This window comes from Fukomys damarensis, unplaced genomic scaffold (genome assembly GCF_012274545.1).
Source record: "Fukomys damarensis isolate Sample0158 unplaced genomic scaffold, DMR_v1.0_HiC HiC_scaffold_12, whole genome shotgun sequence".
NCBI classification, from domain to species: Eukaryota; Metazoa; Chordata; class Mammalia; order Rodentia; family Bathyergidae; genus Fukomys; species Fukomys damarensis.
In genome coordinates this window covers 17,280,177-17,302,529 of record NW_022900924.1, presented here as the reverse complement: position 1 = coordinate 17,302,529, position 22,353 = coordinate 17,280,177, and the positions used below count along the sequence as shown (strand labels likewise).

The 22,353-nt window shown below is 47.0% G+C and overlaps 1 protein-coding gene across 4 annotated transcripts in view; it reads right to left on the bottom strand.

Annotated features, from left to right (window-relative positions):
• Anapc7 (anaphase promoting complex subunit 7) overlaps window positions 1-22,353 on the bottom strand; it is a 32,866-nt gene that overhangs the window by 1,469 nt on the left and 9,044 nt on the right. For all 4 annotated transcript variants that reach the window (XM_010604419.3, XM_033762447.1, XM_010604420.3 and 1 more), the window contains exons 4-11: window positions 19,814-19,925; window positions 18,808-18,961; window positions 17,699-17,841; window positions 15,848-15,965; window positions 14,803-14,999; window positions 12,288-12,512; window positions 10,285-10,435; window positions 6,278-8,754 (exon numbers count right to left, since the gene is read on the bottom strand). In XM_010604419.3, the coding sequence (XP_010602721.1) occupies window positions 8,565-8,754; window positions 10,285-10,435; window positions 12,288-12,512; window positions 14,803-14,999; window positions 15,848-15,965; window positions 17,699-17,841; window positions 18,808-18,961; window positions 19,814-19,925 (1,290 nt within the window). In that variant the 3' untranslated portion in view covers window positions 6,278-8,564. The remainder of the gene's footprint in view (window positions 1-6,277; window positions 8,755-10,284; window positions 10,436-12,287; window positions 12,513-14,802; window positions 15,000-15,847; window positions 15,966-17,698; window positions 17,842-18,807; window positions 18,962-19,813; window positions 19,926-22,353) is intronic.

Below are 22,353 nucleotides of genomic sequence, written 5' to 3'. Positions count from 1 at the left end.
AAATTAATTTCCTAAATTTGCAGCTGGCAAAGATCACAAAGTATGGCCTGAATCTTATCTCTTGTGGACAGCAGCAAAACGACGCCCAGTTGCAGGGTTCTAAACAAGGCCTTCATTCACATGAAGTCACCTTTCAGAGAACGCACTTAGCAAGAGCCTGGGAGTGGCCTGGGAGCCACTGTAGGCAGGGTGCTGAGTAAAGGACAACCACCGAGCCATGGAGTACAGCAATGCCCCTGAAAAGGACAATGTCCAGGATGCACTGCCTGCCTAGGAAATGCCTGAGTGCAGAGCACTTGGTGTAATACGCTACCATTCTTTTGGTGGTTTTTTTTTTTTGAGGGTCTCAAGGTTCAGGCTGACCCTGCAGGGATCTTCCTGCCTTGGCCTCCTGAGTGCTGGGATTACAGGTGTGCACCACAACCAGCCTCTACCATCCATTTTTTAAAATGGGGACATTCACAGTTGCTCTCGAATAAGAAAATGCTGGGCTCTAGGTGGCAGGAGGCAGAGTGAGGCACATGGTGACTTGCTCTGACTCAGGGAGGAGGCTCCCGGATGAGCCCATCTGTGGACGTGGAGGGCACCACACACAATGCTGGCGGTGAAGTGTACCCACTGCTCTGTACACACCTGGTTCTTCGCAGGACCCCTGCAGCCCCCAGATTCACCCCCAAGCTAGGGCTCCTGTGCTGGCGAGACGGGCCAGGGAGGATTGGGTCAGACAAGAAAGGTGCCCACTACTTGTGCTGGGCATCCTGAGCCACACAGCAGAGCAGCGCACAGGGGAGCTGGAGTGTTGTCACACCCATGAGCTGGTAAATGGGAGAGAGCAGGGCCCAGGAGGAGGAGTCCTCTCAGACGTACTTGTGCCAAAAGGGAACAGTGTGGCTGGAGGGGAGGAAGCTGACAGACACTACCTCAGCCAGGCGGTCCAGGTCAGCAAACCCGCCTGAGCCGGTGACGCCATCCTACAAGCGGTGCCCCTTTGGGAGGTGGCGAGGGCTGTTTCACCCAGGGTCCTCCCAACCACGTCACCCTGCCCGCCTAATTACAGGGAACACCTGCCAGATCCCTAAAGCCATCCGCGACCAGGCCAGCCATTCTAGCACAGGGCAGCTCAGGCAGGAGGGCCCAAGGTGGGGACGGTAGGATACCAGCCACTAAGTGACTGCAGGAGCCAGAATTGAGCTGAGGGCAGCCTCGGGATTTAAAGACTCCGGTGAAACAGGCATTTTCAGATGAGCGGAGCTAGTTCTTTCCTGCAGATCCCACATAAGGGAAATACCAGATGGGGACAGGAGTGGAGCTGAGGTGACAGGAGGACAGAGGAGACTTAAGTGATTGTCAGCTGTGGGCACGATGAGCTCACTGCTGTCCGCATGCAAGAAACCAAAGAGCTCAGATACACAGCAAATGAGCAGAGCATCAGGAGACATCAGTAGGGACTGAGGGAATAAATGGCAGGAAGGACGAGATACGACCCCAAACGCTGCCGCATCAGCACAGTCAAGAACCCACACGACCGGCGGGCGGATCACCTGGGTTAGAGAGAGACTATCTCAAGCAAAAAAACAGTCCCTGAAGCACGTTCTTCCTGTTGCTCTGTTTCAGTGCCACTTGCACTTGCAGCAAGGCCAAAGGAGGGAAACAAGGCCAGTGCTTGGCTGGCGCCTGCTGGCCAACTTGAGCTGGAAGCTTCCCGTCAAAATTGGGAGAAATTCTAAAATGGCTAAGTTTGGAAGCTACACAAATATATTGGTTGGGGACTTTCGATATACGTGTAACCTTTGTATTTCTTATTTATAAATCTTAACCTGTTGTTAGGAGCAGATCTCACCAAAAAATGGAAACAAGAAACTGACGAACTCTGCAAATACCAGAGCGGTGGGCTATACTCATAAACTGACCAGACTTCAGCTTACTTCTGAAAAAATATACCAGAAACAGGGCTGTGGGTGGAGCTCGGTGGCACAGCTCTTGCTTAGTATGCATGAGGCCCCTGGTTCAGTCCTCAGGACTGTGCAAAAAGAAGCCAGTAGATACGGCTGCTTCTGGAGAAGACATGAGGGGACGAAAGGCAGGACGGGCAATTCACAGCGGCTTAAAGTTCATTACCTGTAAACACGTCTTATATGTGAATCTTTACGAAACCGAGGGCTAGTGGTACAGCCTGTGGTAAAGTGTGCATGTACGCAAGACGCTGAGGTCAATCCCCAGCACACACAAAACCCCAAATCACCAGTGGTACTGGGGGAGGGAGGCTGAGGCAGGATGACTCCCAAGTTTGAGCCCAGTGACTTAAGCAAGACCCTGCCTCAAAATAAAAAGGGCTGCGGATGAGCTTCTGTGTGAATCCCCAGTACCCATAAAAAATATGAAAATAAGACTTGAAAAGTACCTCTGTGGTAGAGCACCCTGGGTTCCACTCCTAGTATCACCAAAAATCCAAGCCGAAACACTTTAAATTTAAGGCAAGCACACTGGTGCGCACCTGGCACCATACCTGCCTCCTAAGCACAAGATCCTGAGTTTAATCCCTGGTACAAAAAAATAAAATTTTTAAAAAAGCAAAAAGTCTTTTAATAAAAAATGAATAACTTAATCTGAACCAATTTTTAAAATGTTAAGCAGAAAACATGGCTCCACTTACAAGTTCAGAAAACAAGTGTTTAGGATAAAATTACAGGCACACTAAAAACGAGACAAGGGAACAACAATTATGTTACAAGTGAGGAAAATGAGGTCATCATTTACTCAAGTTTAGGGTCAGAAAACAAAGTAGTAAAAAAATAAAATTCAAAGCTGGGTGTGACAGTTCACACCTGAAATCCCAGCACTCAGGAGGTTGAGGCAGGAGGATTTGAGTTTGATGCCAACTTGGACTACATAGCAAGACCCTGTCTCAAAAACTCCAAATAAATAAATACAGGCATCCATACCAACACAATTCAGGATAGTGGCTACCTCCGGCAGGGGTAGAGAGTAGAGGAGGGATGAAGGGAGGGACAGAGGGGTGAGAAAGGACAGGCTGAGCTTCTGGGGGATGTTGACTGAGCACTGTGCAAGCGCTCACCCGGGATCTCTAGGTACACGTTTCGTGTGCTTCTCTGTGCTGTGTTTCACATGCTGCTTTCTCGTGTGTGATCTGGGCACTGAGCCCAGGCTGCGCACATGCTAAGCACACACCCTGCTGTGAGTCTTACATTCTGAATAAAGAAATACCAGGACAGGCCTGGCCTGGGGCACCGCGGGCAATCCACACGCATGGCCTTGACTTCCCCAGGATGATGGTGGCTACCCCCAGATGTCAACTCGCACTGCGCCCCCCATTCTGGGAAGAGCTGCGTTTATGCACAGGTCACCTGTGCCCAGCACATGCCATCAAGACACAGCAAGAGGTGGTGGCAGCCACTGCGGGGACAGTGCAGAGCCAGCTGGCCAGAGGGCACTGTGGGTCACTCAAGTCAGCCACTTGGGATAGGGGCGCGTCAGGACACAACACCGTCACTGAGATTCCCACTCGTGGCCCTAATCCCTGAGGCTGGGGAGACCAAGCTGCAGAGCAGAACTAAGTTCACCCAGGCCACAGGCCACACAGGAGCAGGCTTGGAACTTGGCCCAGGCCAAGGGCAGCAGGACAAGGTTCCAGCCACAGGGACACCAGAACAAAAGACCCTGCCACATTCACCACCCCAGGGCTCTGGGTGCTGATGTCCCTGCTGTATCCCACCCACACCCAGTGACAGGCACAGGGGACTGGAGGCCGACAGAGGCCAAGGGCCTCACAAATAGTGTCACTCCATGGCGTGTGGCATCCCTCTCGTGGTAGTGGGGACACTTCTGAGGGACACTGAAGGAGGGGACCCCAGAACTGCAGCCCACAGACCCCACCAAGCAGTCTCATCAGCTCCAGGAGCGCCCCAGCCAGAGCTGGCCAAGCGGGAGAAAAGTCAGGGTGAGCAGCAGTGGACCCCGGGGAGCTGGGAGCCCTGGTTCAGCCTGGAGGTGGGGGAGGCCAGAAAGAGGGAGCCACAGAGAGGCCAGCCAGCCCCCTGCAGAGTTCCCAGAGCACACAGGCTGCTCCTTCTGAAATCCCCCTGCTGGGAATTTACCCAAAGAAGGAAAAAGTTGTGAGCGCAGAGGAGGTCACCAGAGGCTTGTTTACAGAGAGACAGACCCGGAAGATTTAAGTGGCTGTGAAATCTGTACCGTGATGACGCTGCTGGCCAGACATCTGTAGCCTTTGAACCCGGGGGGCTGAGGGCTGCAGGGAGAGAGGGGACAGAGGACCCTTTTATCTGAACAGAACGCAAGGGTGGGTGGAGATCACAGCTCCACGGAGTGAGGCCCTAGATAGAACAAAACTGCCAACAGGTCCCACCCGGCCTCAGCTTGGTCCACGGTGACCAGCGCTGAGTCCACCTCTCCTACCTCGAGGGCCGTGAGGCTGAGGTGATCACTAGGCAAGGCTGGTCATGGCCTGGCCCCAGGCAGTCAAGACGCAGCAGCCACTGGCACATGCCTGTCATTCTAACCAATGAGGAGGCTGAGGCAGGACGATTACCAGTTCAAGGCCAGCCTGGGCAACTTAACAAAACCCTGTCTCAAAATAAAGGGAAGGCAGCACTGGAGAGTAGCTTGAGTCCCTGAGTTCAATCTCCAGAACTGAAAAAAGAAATAGCAGTTAAAACAAATTACAAGTTCCTGGGGAGGAGACTGGCCCAGTAGAGCCAGGGTAAGCCAGGAGGCTAAAGGTGAGGCAGGCTGAGGCTGGCTCTTCCCACCTGAGACAGGAAACAAAGCCCACAGCGCCTCTGGGCACAGGGAATCAGAGCCCCCCCCGACGCTGCAGACCAACACCGCAGCACACAGGAGCTCTGAGTACACGGGCAGGGACGGAGAGGCCACACACGCTGTGCCAGATGTAACAGCACTGACTGAGCAACAAGCACCAGAGCAGAGACAAGTGTTCAGCAAATGGCGCAAGGGAGCAGACACAGCTTCACTCGCAGAACGCCACGGCGCCATCATGATACAGGCTGATCTTCCTGCCTCAGCCTCCCAAATGCTGGGATTTTTAAGTGTGTGCCACCACGCTCAGGTTCTGTGTGAATTTTTTAGCCACATATTCTTTTACCTTACAAACATGTGCTGCACTTCACATAAATCAAGATATTGTAATGAGTTATCTAATGGCCAGATTATAGGCAATTTCTTGACTTGTGTTAAAATACAAGATTTGATACTGAACTGTTTTTAAGAGTCCAGCTCAGAGGCATTAAGTAGATCCACACTGTACCACCCCTGGGGCACTCCAGCTGAAACTCTGGGCCACTAAGACCTCACTCCCTCCCCTTGCAATCTCGTCTCCGAATCTGACTGCTCTAAGAGTCTCAGATACGTTACATGCAGCTTCTCCCACTCAGCCTAATGTCCTCAAGGTCTGCCCGAGTTGCAATGTCTGAATTCCCTTTTCAGGCTGAATACAGACATTCCTTATTTAACTACCGAGAGCTCCGTTTCTGAGGCGAGGTCGCCAAATGAAGAACTGTATATGGTGTGTACACAATATTCAAAACAAAGAAATGGTCAGAGGAAACCCCAACTTGATGACTTTGCTTCTATCTGCAGAACTCTTACACACACTACCGCACCGCATAAACAAGGGGTACTGCTCAAAAGACACCAAGGCTCTATACACAAGATGTACAGAACTGTACAAGAAAAATTTGAGTCATCAGTCTGAAGACAGTCATTAAGCTGCAGGTTGCTAAATGAGTATCTGTAACAGTCTGCTGTCTGAGCGCTCACTCCATGGACAGTGGGCGCGGCTGCCTTCGGGACGGTGTCAACAGCGCTGCTGAGACTCCCAAGGACATGGTGCGCCCATCTCTGTCCGAATCCCCCCCTTCCCCTTGCCATCTCCCCGGGAGAGGCCTGCTGGACCGATGGCAGACTGTCCCACAATGGCTACACCATTCTACATCCCCACCGGCAATGAACAAGGTGTTCTGATTTTTAAATTAATGTTTCAATGTCTAAGGAAGCTGACTTGTGGGGTCTTGGGTTATTCCTGGCGTTGTTGTGCTGTGTGGTTTATGAAATAACTGATGACAAGCTTTGCTCTGCCAGCAATCACCATCCTCCCAGGCTACCTGGGACAACTCTGCCCTGGCTCTGGCTGAGGGCCCATGAGGCCAGCCAGGTCTGCAGAGCTCCCCCAGGCCTGGAGGCACCTGAGGCACTAACGGACTGGAGAACTTGAGACACTCACCTCAGAAGCCTTCCTGTGCGTGTCCAGTCTGGCCTCGCTGCCTGTCATCGGTGGGCAATGCAGCCCCGGCCTGGCAGGCCTGAGCAGGAGCCCCAAGGCCGGTCACGGGTAGAGAGGGCCACCTGAGCTCGAGAAGTGGCTGCACACAGGCCCTGGCCTGCCTCGGATGAGCCAGCGCAGGCAGAGAGCCAGGAGCCGCAGGCGAGGCCTCCCACCCACAGGCGGCTGCAGGGTGGAGCAGCCGGGGGCCTCCAACATCAGGCCTATGGCTCCTGGGACCTTTGGCCCACCCTGCAGGCATCTCAGTATCTGGTCCAGAAAGACCTGCAGAGAACAGGAAGTCAGGATGGGGCATGACTGAAGCTGCAGATCTCAGTGTCCCAAGTCCTGAACCTAGATTGAAATTAGGGTTTGGTGCTAGCAAGTGGCATCACTTGAGTAGTGCTCTCAAGTTTAACAATTACAGATCTGGGCAGAAGCTGGCCTCATCCGGAGGAAGAATCTAGAAGCAGGAGTGAAACCTTCCTATAGCTGTCATTAAGGGGCAGGTCCCTGGCCCAGCATGGGCTCAGCATGGGGATCGGGAAGCCCACACCAAAAGGCAGGAAGCACCCTGACTCTGGGTCTGCCTTCCAGCTTGGCTGGGACCCCGGCAGAAAGGACTTCAGGGACTGCCAGCCCCAGCCCCCAGGAGGAGCAACCACTGCTGGGGTCTCCAGTTGGGATGGTGCTCAGAGGGCAGCCTGCAGAGTAAGGTTTCCTCGGCCCACAGAATTGTAGGCCCAGCAGGCTGCATAGCCAAGTATCTGGCGGCACTCTGGTCTGGTGGGAGGTGATGGATGACAAATACCAGGTATCCCAGTGACCCACGACTCGGGCAGCCTGGTTTCCCAGTAGCTGCTTGAGGAACAGCCGGAGGGTGGTGCTTCCTGGTCCTCAGGAGACTGTGCAAGGAGGAAGGGGCCTGGGGACCCCAGCCCAGAGCTTCAGGGACACAGGCCACAAGGACCCAAGGGTTCCAGCAGCAGAGTGGAGGGATAACCTGAGGAAACGGAGGCCAGGGATGCATCCTGACCTGCAGGTCAGAGTCCCTCCAGAGGCTGGGAAGTGGTTTCACCTTCTCTCAAAGCAAGGCCTGCGGCAGAGCTGAGGAAGCCTGTGAGGCAACCCGGCCGATGGGAAATCTCCCAGCCACACTGCACTTGGCACGACATGGTCACCTGCTGGGCTTCTCACAACTGGCTCAGACCGAGCAATGCTGCAGAGGCTTTGGGCCTCACACGGGAACACTCACGTAACTTTGCCATCAGAAGATACAGTTATGGGATGTTCTAAGGTCCTAAGGTGCTGCTCACTGGGCATCATTTTCCCTTACCATCAAATTCACATTTTACAGCACCTGTGACTCATTCTGTTTAAGGAAAACTTGGGATTGGCTTTGACATCCTTTTACTTCAAGTGAGTCTCCCGACACCTACTACATTTGCAGCACTCACTGCAGGGGGTGCCCAGGACTGGCCTGGGGAAGAAGCCAAGCAGCCACATGAGCTGCTAGAAGCCCAAGGAAATTCACCACCGAAACCAAACAGATGAACCAGCGCACAGCTAGCTGAGGTTCTCAATCCCCTGGGCTCCCAACACTCAGAGAAGAAAGGGAATCTAGGGCAAACAATTCTGGGGCCATAACACTGCATCCTAAGACAGAAAATATTTCTAAAAGGCTCCCCAAACACACAGTGACTGCACAAACCGGTTTATTAGTAGCTGCCCATGTACCCTGGTCACACTCATCACTGCTTCTCAGGCTGGCCCAGACCGAGGCAAGGTGCCAGCAAGGCAGAGAGGAAAACTTCGTTGGCTTAAGGCATTGTTACCAGCATAGAAGGAGGCCGGTCAGTAGGGGGCATCCCAGAAAGATGATTTCTGGGAACAGGTCAGCCTCCGTCCCGTGGGGAGACCTCTCGCTTTGGGAGAGTGGGCCATTCCCTCAAACCCATCCAGGTCATGGACAAACCCCCATCTAGTCCTTGAGCTTTCAGATGTGGCAGCTGGCGTACCAAAGGCCCTTTCCTGGGGCCCCGAAAGGCTTCTGGTTTGGGGTCTCCTCTCTGGGAAGCAGGGGAGGATGGAGGTACATGGACAGCTGGCTCGGCTCACTCAGGGGTCACATAAGGTCCCAGCCAGAGCTCGGAGACAGGCAGGGCCCCTGCTGTACGCTCACACACAGTCACTGTCCTCCAAGCGGCTGCTCTGGTCCAGGAAGTGCTGGGAGAGGTGGCTGCGCCCCTCACTGCATGCCGAACCACTGCTCCTGGTCAGCCCACTGGGCCGCCTCACTGTCGCTGCCCTCCAGGTCCCCTTCTTCCCCACTCCCTTCCATGTCGTCCACATCCTCCTCCTGAGTGGCATCTGTGGGACTCTCCTCCTTTTCCATCTTCTGCATCCCCTCTAGAGACTTCTGGTCATTGGGGTCCAAACTAGGGGACAACAAAACAGAGGAGAGGCCTGAATCTCTGCCTTGCTTCTTGTGGGCTGATCTGTTCATCATCTAGACAGCCGGCAGTAAAATGAGTACGATCACAGAGGACACGCTAACTCCTGGCCAGTCTGTGAGGCTGGGCCGAGGCAATCCATGCCACAAGTGAAAAAAAGGCATCTTTTCCTAATTTTTTGAGTTCTCAATTTGAGTTTTTCTTTCACAAATTTCTTAAGCTTTTTCACACCTACTGTCCCTAGCATCCCACTAAAGAAGGTTACCAGTAAACACTGAAATATTCAAATGTAATTTTTTAAAATTAGGGGAGTTTTGAGCTACAGCATTATAAAAAGTTACTCTTCTGTGCATCAACTGTCCGTGTTCCTGATGCAATGAAACCTGCAGGAGATCTCAGCTGTCACCCAGAAACGTGCTGCACCACGGAACTGACTTCTCAACTCCCAGCTCCAACCCAGAACCCGAGGCTGCCCTTGCCCAGGAATGTGCATCACATGTGCCGAACCCTGCCAGGATCACTGCCTCCAGAGCATTCATTTATTTGGCCTGCAAGCATTCTCCTCTTTGGCTTTATGACCACCCACCCCAGCAAGTGTCCCATCCTCAGCAAATCCCACCTCTACTCAAAGTTTGCTTTTTAAAATTTTTTCACTTATTTCTGGACTTCCCCAAAGCAGCTAAAACCCATGCTGGACTCCCGTTCCTATTTACATACACACAGGTTCATCTGTCACATCTTCTCTCCTCAGAGATGTTTCGTGCAGCTCTCACTGGCACCCGGAGGTCTGCTCCTCTGGACCCCTGTGCCTTCTACACTGCTGTGGCCAGGCGCCCGCGCCCCCCGAGAGCTCCGGGCATCACAGCAGCCCCAGTGGTCACTGAGACACCAGGCACATGGTGCTGCTCAGCTGTCTGCAACTATCGGGTGGGCCCATGTGACCAGATCTGATAACACAGCCTCTCACCGTGACTTCAGACACAGACAACCCTCGAAGAAAGCACTGCTGTACCCAACAGTACAAATACTGCTGTTTATTTCTTATTTACTATGTACCAGGCATAGCGCCAAGAGCTTTACATGGAATAATCATTTAATCCTCGATTACTGAATATCCCATGAAGTGGTCAGAGACAAGGAAGTCTCAGTAACATACCCAATAAGAGTGATGGTAGCATTCCAACTTGGAACACAAGTTCTCAACTGCTACAGTAATTAGAAACAAGGCAAAGTACTTACAATACTCTGATTTGAAAAAAGTAGAATAGAAAATATATATGCAGTATAACCCTACAAAAATATGCATGTGTGTGGGCAAGGAAAGGAAGATCTACACAAATGAACAGAGATGCTGTGAAGGTGTGGGTTATGACTTCCATAATCTTTCTGCTATTGCTATTACTGTTCTGTTTTCAGCTGGGGCACAAAGTGTGTGTGCACTGCTGGAAGTCTTGCCATGCATTGGCCGACACCTCAACCCTCCTCGTGACCTCCCGTGGGCGGTGCAGTGCCTACCTTAGTGCTATACTATATTGGTCCATTGCTTCCTGATACTCATTGACAGCTACGAGGAAATCTCCCAGGATGCGGTGCAGGATGCAGTCACTCTGGTTAGCCAGTGCGTTCCTCAGCAAAGCAATTCCATCTTCATATTTCTGTTCTCTACCTGAAAAGAAAAAGACCCTCATTGCCCTATCTCAACAACATTTTGAAAATATATTCCCAGCTCAGCTCATATACATAAAACCATAACCACCACAATCTGACGATTTTTAGCAGATATCCTGAAGTGAATGACGGTACAACACAGCACGAGCAAGTGCATCTGAATCTTATTTTGCTAGGAAATCTACAGCTTGAGATCTAATTTTTTAACATGTTTGCAATGGGGCTGTAATGTGTCTCACTGCCAGGCAGCTTGAACCAGCAGGAGTGCGTGTGTGACTGCACCATGCACAGCCACCTGGCAGAACAGTCACACACGTATCACCAGTGGTCCAAGCCCGTGGGAGCCTGTTAAATGTATTCTCAACCCTGCTTCAGAGAAAAAGCCAAATGCACTTTATCTGCCAATGAGCCTAAATCCAGATCACCATAAATCTCCTATGTCAGGACATAAGGTACACTCTTCATCTCTCACCATAGTACATCATGGGCTGCCTTGCTGCCTTGGGACTCCGACAGCAAGAGAACCTTCATCAGACGTGGCCTCCTGGACAAGAACCATGAGCGAAAATAAAACTTTTCTTTATAATTGAAAAAAAAAAAAATAGGAAGTAGCCAGAAAGGTCTCACTCTTTGACCCCTCAGGGCAGTTAGCAGTACTTCTTCAGAGAAGGAATGTTACAGATAGGTTGAGTTAATTAGATGTCTTGTAGACAGGGCCAGGATGCAAGGAGCCAACATGGACAATCAAGACACATTCATTGAAGGCCAGCATTGAAAAAGAAGAGAAATTATCACAGGCACATGCTTCCCCTAAGGATGAAAAGCAGTGATTGACATTCTAAATAGGTATCAATCACCTGGGTGGGGCCCAAGATCTTATTCACCCCCTCCAGGAAAGGTCCCTAACTGAAAATCCTTGTATGCCTGCTATGTGAATTGCTTTCCCACTGCATCTCCATCTAATCAATATTACCTAAGCGACTATAATCTTATTGGTTGATCATAGTTTTGTCCACCTTGTGATTTCTCATTGATCAATACCACCTAAGCAACTGTACTTGCAATCTTACTAGTTGACTATAGTTTTTTCCACCTTGAACCCACCTCACCTTGTGGCTTTGTCCCATAAAACACCTTTGAGAAGTAGAGATGGCAAGAATCCATTTTCTGGTTACCCTTCTGTCTCTCTTAGACAGAAGCTATCTTTCAATAATTTTTTCCAACTCTTAAAAAATTACCACACACATACACACCAATCCTAGTACTCTGGGAAACTGAAGCAGGAGGGTCATAAGAATGAGCCCAGCCTGGGTAACTTAATGACATACTGTCTCAAAATTTCAAATAGAGGGCTGGTGGGGCCGAGTATTTAGCTCAGTGGTTCCACTGCCTGCTTTGCAAGTGCAAGGTCCTGAGTTCAATCTCTAGTACCAAAAAAAGAAAAAATTAAAAATATAAAAAATAAAGAGCTTGGTGGTAGTGCAAAGGCCCTTGGTTCAATCCCTGGTGCCACAAAGACAGATACTAAAAAAGTAAAGTAGCTAGAAAATCCAGATAGCTCAAAAAAACAGTTAAAACTGGCTAAAATCAGTTAGCTACACTAGTTCAGGACAACTAACACCAGACAGAGCTAATTATGAACCAATCAATTTTAAATGGTTTCAGCTAGTCTAAGCAGGTCTAGCTACATTTTAGTTGTGCTAAATATAAACAACGGCAGTAGGCTCATAACGGCTGCAAAAGACATACACTTGTCTGGTCTTCAGTAACAAGCTGGGGCTAGGGGTCCAACTAAAATTTGGTTTTAGAAATATCAATGATGAATGATTGGGCAGAAAATAAATACTTACTAAGTAGTTCTGCTTTTTTCACCACAGCCTTAATGTAGTCCGGCCTCTGGGTCAGGGCTTTATCTAACAGAGTTTTGGCTTTTTCTTGTGTGACTGGGTCTTCCAGACAAACAGTGGCTAGAAGGGTAAGAGTCTGTGCATTGGCACCTAGAGTTTTGTAAACATTGTTTGCCATTACCATTGCTTCTCGGATACTATTAGATGCTAAGTAACACTCGATGAGACCTGAAAAAAATCAAAACAAAGTTCAGTCACGATACTGTCCCAAGCTGCGCTTCCATGCTGAGTGCCCCCAACTGCAATGTTTCAGACCAAGGGCAGGCCCGGGAGAAGAGTGATGGTGAGACTGGACTGGAGGCCACACTGATGGAACAGCGCCTCAGAGCACCTGTCCTACAACTGCACCTCCCATTAAGGAAGGAAATGGCAGCCTATGTGCAGCCCATCTGAAGGCTAAACAACAAATGTGACACTAAATCATTACTCTGCTGTATGGTGAGAAGATTAAAGCAGTGAGAGATGAAACCAAGGTTCCACTACCTCTTCAGCCATTATTTCCAGCTGTGTTCAGTCACCCACAGACCAAGGGAGGGCCAAAAGCTTTAATTCTACAAACTAAAGAACCTACTAACAGGCCCTGTAGGAAGAAAGGCAGACTCCTCCATCTGAAACCAAAACACTATCTCAAAGGCACTTGCTGAAGGATTCCCTACACTGGAAGGAAAGCACTTAAAGCAGATGGACCCAATATGAGACTGGCACGTCCAACCTCTCTATTCATCCCAACAGCGAAAGGCTCTACAGGGTCACTTTAAGAAAAGTCAACTCAACTTTTCATGCCAAGAAACTGAGAACAGAGGAAGAACTTTTTGGCACAATGCACTCATCAAAACAGAAATACAGCTTAAACCCAAACCCACACAATCCCTAGCAGATTTTCTCTGCATACTCCTCCATCCAGCAGCATTTATAACATTTGTGCATGCTCTTCCACATACTTTGGTTACTTAACCAGACATTACCTAACTCTTAAGGGCAACACGTGAGATTCCAGACACAGTTGTTTGCAAGTACTTACTCTGTAGTTTTACTTCCCTGCTAGAGCTCCACAGCAATTCTGGACAGAAACTAAAAGAATGGTTTAGGGTACAGCCCAGTGGCAGAACATGTGCTTAGCACGCCAAGGCCCAGTGGCACATAAACACTCACCCACCATACACACTGTCCCTCACAAATGAAGGGTTTCCACAAGCAAAAGAAGGGAGCACTACTGGAGACCACCAAAGGGCAAACCAGAGTCATCCGATCCAACCTCCACATGACAGCCAGAGAGAAGGCAGCCCATGAGGCCTCCCTGGCCAACTGGGGAACGTCTTCTGCCCTAAATGCTCCAAAACCCCTCAACCAAGCACTGCAGTAGCAGAGCTACCATCGGCATCCCTAACTCAGGTGAAACAGGTATGTGGCAGAAAGGAGTTAGCACGATCAGTGCTGCTGGGAAGCTACACTTTCAACATCAAGAAGTTAACCTCTGTCCCGTGTGGTGGCGCACACCTGTGATCCCAGCAGGAGGACCACCACTGAGTTTAAGGCCAGCCTCAACTACATAGTGAGACTGTCTCAAAAAAAAAGAAAGAAAGAAAAGGTAACCTCAAACCAAAGCCTTGGTCCCCTAGAGTTATTTTAAGAACAAAGTCAATCTCCTTTCCCCATACAAATCCACAACAGGCATAGCTCTCTGTCTATATAAGCAGATTTGTTCCTCCCCCAACATCCAAATTTTGTTTCTCAAATTTGAACTTATCTTCCTGTTAAGAGCAAATCACTCCTAGATTCTGATGTTTATTTTTAAATTCTTATAAAAATATGTTTTAGAGGAACTGCATCTTCTAAGATCTATTTTAATGTCTGTGACTGAGTCATCAAATGTTGCTGAAGCTGGCACAGCTCCTTTGAACTCCTAGGGTCAGTTCACATGAACTTAAAACATTATGTAACAAAACAAAGCTGAACCCCAATCGTGCCACTGAGGGTCACAATGGACAGACAGGTTCCCACAGCCCACACTGTCTTCTGGCAGTTACCCTTTGAGTACTATCTCTCAACCAAATAAGACAACTGTAAAAAGAACAAAGACATAATCAAGAAATCTAGCACAGTGCCTGACAGATTCTCATTAATCACCTGGCCACATTTGAAGTGGAAAAAAAAAAGACCAAGTGTCTACCCCAACTATCCCCCAAAACTACCAAAAATAAACAAATAAAAGATTCTAAAAAGGATGGGGAGAAATTCTAGTGAAAGCCCTAATTCAGTAACTTCCAAAGTTTATCTGCATACAAGCACAAGGGAGAATCTTCAGAAACCTACAGTCCCTATGCTCCATCTCCACCCAGTCACTTGGCAGCTAGATCAGCCTGATGGTTCTAATACACAACAGCTGGGAGATGCTGGCCTAGTGGCACCTTTCACCTGAGTGCAGGTGCTTGAGGGTTCATTCACACTACACACTTACCTTCATAACAATCTAAGCGACAAGGAGCAAGCCTTATGGCCTCTCGAAAATGGATTATTGCTTCTTGGACTCTGCCCATGTTCCTAAGTGCTGCTCCTTTCAGTAGCAAGGCTTGAACACTGTTACTGTTCAGCTGAATGGCTTTGGCTCCTAAGTAGAGGGCCCGGGAGTAGCGTTTGCTATAGAAGCTATGACACCTGAGGGTGGGGGGTAGCATCAGAAGTTATTTGACAGGACTATGAAGAAGCTTCATCCACAAATCAAAGAGGTGGTCTTATACATGATTATTACAAACCATACTCACAGCTATAACCTGTTAGTGAAAAAGCAAAATAAACCAAAATCTACTAAAAATATTCACCCTGTTTATTAGTTTTAAGACAGGGTATATGTAGCCCATGCTGGCCTTGAACTTGCAGCATTCCTACTGCTTCAGCTTCCCGAGTGCTGGGATTACAGGCATACGCCACCATGCATGGCTAAATATTTAGCTTTAAAGCAGAAAGCTTGACATGGAAGGGAAAAATTATGAAAAATAGCCTGCCAATCTAGGTAAGTTATGAGCTGAAAGACATTTGAAGGATTTGTAAAACCAGCTCAATTACAACATAGGTTTATTTGCTTTTATTTTGTGGATCAAACCCAGGGCCCTGCACATTCTAGGTGAACGAACCACTACTAGTGAGCTGCACCCAGCCCTGAAGACAATAAGGAGCGCCTCTAACCCTATCACTGGGTGGTGTTCACCATCCCCATTAGTGTCACCTCCAGAAGCAAGGGTTAGTAACCCCTTCTCCAAATAAGAAACAGCTTCAGAGGGCTGGGGATTTATCTCAGTGGTTCCACTGCCTGTCTCACAAGCACAAGGTCCTGAGATCGATCCCCAGTACCAAAAACAACACTAACAACAAAGAAACCGATTCAGAGAGGTGTGTGTGCACCTAAAGTCACAGGGCATGATTTGATCCATTTCTCATTACCTCTTAAACCTCTTTAGAAAAACCACCACTGCTTAAAGCATCAAATGAAAGAAAACACGACATACCCAGAGACCACCCAGGGCTCTGCATGTTGATCAGAAATATTGAAGAGGCGGCAGCCGAGGTTCTCCACATCCTCCAGCCGCCCTTCTCGTGCCAGGAGGTAGCCATACACATCCATTCCTAAAAGGAAGGACATGACAGAGGAGGATCTTTCATTACAACAGCGGGCTCCTTAACAAAGGAGCAGGAAACACCAAGCAGAGCTCAAGTTGAATCCCCAGCGGCTGCAGGGTTCAAGCCTTTCCATCATCATGGGCTCCTCCCACCAGTGTTGCCACTTTGCTACAAAATGACTATTAAAAAGCGAAGCCCACCCAAAATAAAGCAAAAGAGCAGAAAGACCGACCTAACAATCTGAAAAGTTGTTTTTTCATGAACTGCTGTCCCTGTATCTGTAGTGCGATATACACAGCTGTCCTAAACTTATAATCAGAAAAGGCCCCAAAAAGGCATCAAGTGCTGTCTCCCAGGAGCTCTTTGCAGTGAGAACGCACACTTGCTCTGGTGAAAAGGCCAGGTTATTCTCACAAGTGGGCTGAGTCCAGGAGAAGACATGAAGAACCTGGGTTAATTAGGTTAATGGAAGGTTCATCTGCCTCTCGTTATCTATAGCATGTACCCAGGTAAACATCCAGATCTCAGCTGTACTGACTTACAACCAACTGTAGTTACAACAAACCCTCAGGAACCGATCAAGTTGGTAAGTCAAGGGTCCACTGCAGTTCCTCCACACCCACATCTCCAGCCGCTGTCCCTCATGGTCTATAGAAAGGCCTGTCACCCCCTCTTATCACCATCCTCCATTCCTTGCTGTTCCTTAAGACTCCCATAAAAACTTCTCTCAAGCCAAGATTACAGCAATATTCCTGCTGGGCCCTGGACTCCAAGCTGCCACTGCCACCAGAAGAGCATTTCTAAAACACTTTCATCATGGACACAGACGCATGGAGAAGAGGCACAAGCACCAGGCAAGAGAGTGGCCTTACAAACAAATTCATGATCCTGTATCTGTTCTCATCTACGTGCTTGTGAAGGTCCACTCTCTGCTTGGTCTCTCTACAGTCTACAAAACTATTCATTGTCAGGATGCATATTTTTCTTGGCCTTTTTTGGGCCTTTACAAACAGGTATCAGCTTATTTGATCTCAGCTCCCACTGTTCCTGAGCACTCACACCCAGCAGCCAGCTTGTAAAGTCCCTGTCCTTACTCCATCAGAGCAATCTTTTGTTTGCTATTAATTATTGCCTTTAATTACCCTACCCCACACCCTCACCTCCCCCTGACACACACCTTTTTCTGGTTTTGCTTTTGTGGGTTTTTTTTTTTTTTTTTTTTTTTTTTTTTTTTTTTGAGACAGGGTCTCACTATGTAGTCCAGGCTGACCTCAAACTCAGGGCAATCCTCCTGCCACAGCCTCCCAAGTGCTAGGATTACAGGCATACCCCGGCAACTTATCCTTTTAATAAGTGTTCTATTACCCCTCTTAATCATGGGGGAAAAAGACGTGAAACTCCCTAAAAGGATATTATGGTTCTGGGGTTGTCATACAAATACTCAGTCTGGCACATCATAAATTTATAATTCATAAGGAAGAGTTATGATTCCCACCAAAAGAAAAACTGCCAAATAATGATGTGCAAGGAGATGACACTTAAATTCAAGCAAAAATAACTGCTTAAAATGGAATTACCAGTGTTAGAGACGTGTGCCAGGACTTAAAAATAGTAAAAGACTACTATAATAAATCTTAAAACCCCGCTCTGAAAAACACTATCAGTTCACACTGTATTTCCTGCTGCCTTCTCTGACCTGCCCCTCCAGCCCCTCCTGCCCTGCCCCAGGAATGACTCACCTTTTATTAGATAAGGGTCCAGCATCTGAGCCTGCTCAAACTTGAGGACAGAGTTCTTGTTGTCTCCAGCTCTGAAGTACAGATCTGCTAAGCTTCCCAGCAAGTCCACATTATCTCGCAACAGGGACTTTTTCTCTAGTGAACTTAAGATATTAAACAATAAACTTTAAAACCTATTATTAAATACTTAGTTGTTGAATTTGGGAGACTACGATATAGATACTATTTTCTGTTTTTCGTAATAAAATTTTTTTTGGAGATGGGGTCTTACTGTATGTTCTCGACTGGCCTTGAACTTGCTACGTAGTTCAAGTTGGCTTGTGGTGACCCTTCTGTCTCAGCCTCCTGAGTGCTGGGATTAGATGTATGCACCACCATGTCGGGCTAAAAAAACTTTTAAGCTGTTTACATTAGATTTTTTAAAATTCTGAGCTTATGGTTTTTAAAAAGTTATACTGCTAGGATAGTAAATAAATCAGATACTGTTCGCTACCTAAAAACTTTTTAGTTATAGTTTTTCAGAGGGCCAAATAAACTACATAGTATTGAATGAGATGTCATTCATAAATGACAGCTACTTATTACTCAACTGTTGACTCTGTACCCCAAAAAACCCCAGCCTCTTGTCCTAGGACTTTATTATCTGAATAAAAATAAAGCCCAGGTACCACAATAAACTATTTTTGTGAGGAGACTAGAAAGGTTTCTTCCACAGCACATGCCAATATGTTTTTTTTTTTTTTTGGTAGTACTCGGGATTGAACCCAAAATTTTACACTGAACTACAACATCCTCAACTCTTTATTTAAAAACGTAACAAAAAGCAGACAGTCTCATTAAGTTGCTAAATTCTTTTTGGCTTCAGGCTACTCTGGGAGGGGGTTGACCTTTGCATGTCCAAAACTAAGTTCAGTCCAGCTTTCCATTTTATGCATTCCCAGAAGAGATGATTATGTCCTCAGTCACTCAGGACTTCATGAGAGTAACACAACCCAAAGATAACTGACTGCACCACTGTGTAAGGGTCACACTTTTCTGTACTACTATTGTAAGCACAAGCCATCCAGACAGAAGCCTCAAGAATACTGAACCAATGCTGTGCCTCTCACCAGATGGTGTTGATTGCCCTTGAGTTGTCACCAGTGTGCACAAAAGCATATGCCTTGATCCACACAGAGAGCCAGTCCAAGTTAGGCACGGTCTGGATCACGTTCATTGTCATTGATGCCACCTCTGCACCTTTTACAGAAAGGGACAACAAACCTAACCCAACAGAAAGCAGGGAAAAGAAGGTGAGGAACATCATCCCTCTTCCACAGTGCAAAAACAAACTATACTTTCACAGACTGCAAGGCAGTCCCTGCCCTATTCTGATTAACATGCACACAACAGAAAAAACAATTTAATTATTATTACAATTTTTTTGTACCAGGGATCAAACTCAGGACCTTGTGCTTGTGAGGCAGGTGTGGTGCCACTGAGCTAAATCCCCGGCCCCTAATTATTAATTTTTGGTGGTGCGGATGGAACCCATGTTCTCCAGCAAGATAAGCATATCCTCTACCATGAGCTACACCCTTAGCAGCAAAAGATTATTTAAGGGCTGGGGATTTAGTTCAGTGGTTCCACTGACTGTCTCGCAAGCGCAAGGTCCTAAGCTCTATCCCCAGTACCAAAAAGGAAAAAAAAAAAAATTATTTAATATTTCTTCATTCAATATGAGACAATGCAGATTTTTTTTTTTTTTTTTTTGGTGGTACGGGGGATTGAACCCAGGAATCCTTTACCACTGAGCTATATGTATAGCCCATTCATCTATTTATGAATTTTTGAGACAGGCTATGTTGTTCAGCCTGGCCTTGAGATCTCAGTGATCCTCCTGTCTCAGCCTCCCGAGTGCTAGGACTATAGGTGTGTGCCACGATGCCCAGCTATTTATTTTGAAACAGAACTTCATTAAGCTGTCCAGGCAGGCCTCAAACTGGCAATCAGGCATGTACCACCATGCCTGGTCTGCAGGAAACTTTTGGAAAAAAACTAATGTACACCCATGAATTGAGAAATACTCTCTCTGACAGTAAACACTCCAGGAAAATGGTAGAAAATTATCTATACCTAGAATGGCATCCAGGGCTAGCGGGCACTGCCTCAATACTTCCTTGTAGCTGGTGACTGATGGGCGCTCCTGACCAGCCTTCTTATATAGGTTTGCCAGCATCATGTTTATCTATATAAATAAAAACAAAGAAAAATAAAGTAAGCACATATGCAAAGAAAATATCTCATCATAAAAATGTCCTGGTTTTTATTACCAGCTACTATTCTACTTTTACTGGAAAAATCTACCAATAGCCCTGTGCCAATAATAATAATAATAAAAAAGATAAACCCTATTCTTCAAAATAAAGAATTACTATCTTTGCTTTTCCTAGGTCCTCCCAATGCTAAAAGGAAAGTCACATTACCCTCTCATTTAACCAAAATATATATTCATGAGAGAAACACTCCAAAATTCTAGTTACCTTGATGTTTTCTTGATCTTTTTTTTATTTTTTTATTTTTGGTACCGGGGATTGAATTCACGTCCTTGCACCTGTGAGGCAGGCGGCGGAACCACTAGGCTAAATCCCCGGCCCGATTCTTTCTTCATCTTAAGAGAGCAGATAAACTATTCTAAAAGTGCTCAATTTTACATATTTAAATTCAATTAACATTAAAGCATAATAAAGTGAGAAATTCTTGACATGGCCAGTTAAGAAGATCAGACAGATTCTCCCCCAAAAAGAACTGATACACACAGAGGTAAAATACTTGGCAATCAGATTAGTGATTAGATTCTCCTCTAACATCTAAAGCTTTGATCCAGATGTACTGTCTGACTCACCAAAGTAATACTACAAAAATCAAACTCAAATTCACCTCCAGAAAGACAATGATCCAGAGATTAGCTACATTTAAATCCAGTGAGTGCAGACATCTGCATTTTAACACAATTTAAAGATGTAACTTAGTAAAGCAATCTTTTTTCTTCTTCTTCTTTTTTTTGGTTGAGACAGTGTCTCACTATGTAGTTGAGACTGACCTGGAACTCACTATGTAGCCCAGGTTGGTCTCGAACTCACAGCGATCCTCCTGCCTCAGCCTCCCGAGTGCTGGGATTATAGGCATGTGCCACCACGCCCAGCAGAAATCTTAAAACAATTCTTCCTAAATATACAACAGGAAAAATTAGAAATGACGGGAGGGATAAATGATCTTCTTAACAGTACAAAGAGAAAAAAGCACAATGTTCCAATTTAAAACTAAAAGTTCTTGCCCAGGGTGGGCGCACACACCTGCAAATCCCAGCACTTGGAGGCTGAGGCAGGTGGATCACTGCAAAGTCAAAGCCAGTCTGGGCTACACAGTGAGTTCAAGGCCAGCCTGAATTATACGGTGAGACCCTGTCTCAAAAATAAATAAAATTTTAAAATAAAATAAATTCTATAGATCTTAAACACAACACAGTGATTGGGCCAATTAACATAACAGGAGCAGTCAACACATGGGCACACATACACACACACAAGAGTCCTCAATACATCGCTATCTTAGTTCACTAAATTAATTTGTTTTGTGATTTTGGAAAAGATGGCCATGTTTGTATTTATGGAGGAAAGATGGCTGCAGTCATGTTTGTCACCCAATGCAAACAAAAACAATTTTGCTAAACATTTCTGTTTGAAGCCGGGCCTGGTGGTGCAGGCCTGTAATCCCAGCACTTGGGAGGCTGAGGCAGGAGGGTCGCTGTGAGTTTTAGACCAGCCTGGACTACACAGTGAGTTCCAGGTCAGTCTCAACTACATAGTGAGACCATGTCTCAAAAAAAAAAAATTTTTTTTGAGAACCAAACTACAAACAAAAGTGTTCATGAACTGAGGTGCCATATACCATATCTTCAATTATCTGTGACTTGGCATGCCAGGTATTTACTAAGAACAGCTCTTGCAGGGCCAGGGATTTAGCTCAGCGGTTCGGTGGCCTGCCTTGCAAGCGCAATGACCCAAGTTCAATCCCCGGTACCAAAAAAAAGAACAGCTCTTGCAAATGATCAAACTATGCTATATACATGTACTTATTCCCCAAAACAAACATCACTGCTCTGTATTACAAACACTAAAAAAAAAAAAGAGAGTTGCTCTGAGACAGGTGCAGGGCCCCATGCCTGTTATCCCAGCTACTTGGGAGGCTGAGGCTTGAGGCCAGCTGGGCAGCTTAGCTAGATTCAACTCAAGTTTTTAAAAAGAGCCAGGAACATAGTTCAGTGGTACAGTGCGTGCCTATCATGTGCAAGACCCTGGGTTCCCATCCTCAGTACTGCAAAAAAAAAAGGAAAGAATGGCTCTGAAAAACAACATCAGTTCCAATAATACAGCTACATTATACAAGTTTAGTGTATCATTAATCCATACTACTTCAAGCAGTGAAATAATAAAATACTAGAAATAAAATTTTTCATGTGGCCTCAGATATCCGTTTTAGCCTATTTTGAAAATGCAAAGGGAAATTTCAGGGTATCAACATTTCAAAGTGTATAAAATTTTACTGCTTATTAACAACAAATTGATGAAATCTCAACAACCTGTAATCTCAGGACCCAGAAGGCTGAGGCAGGA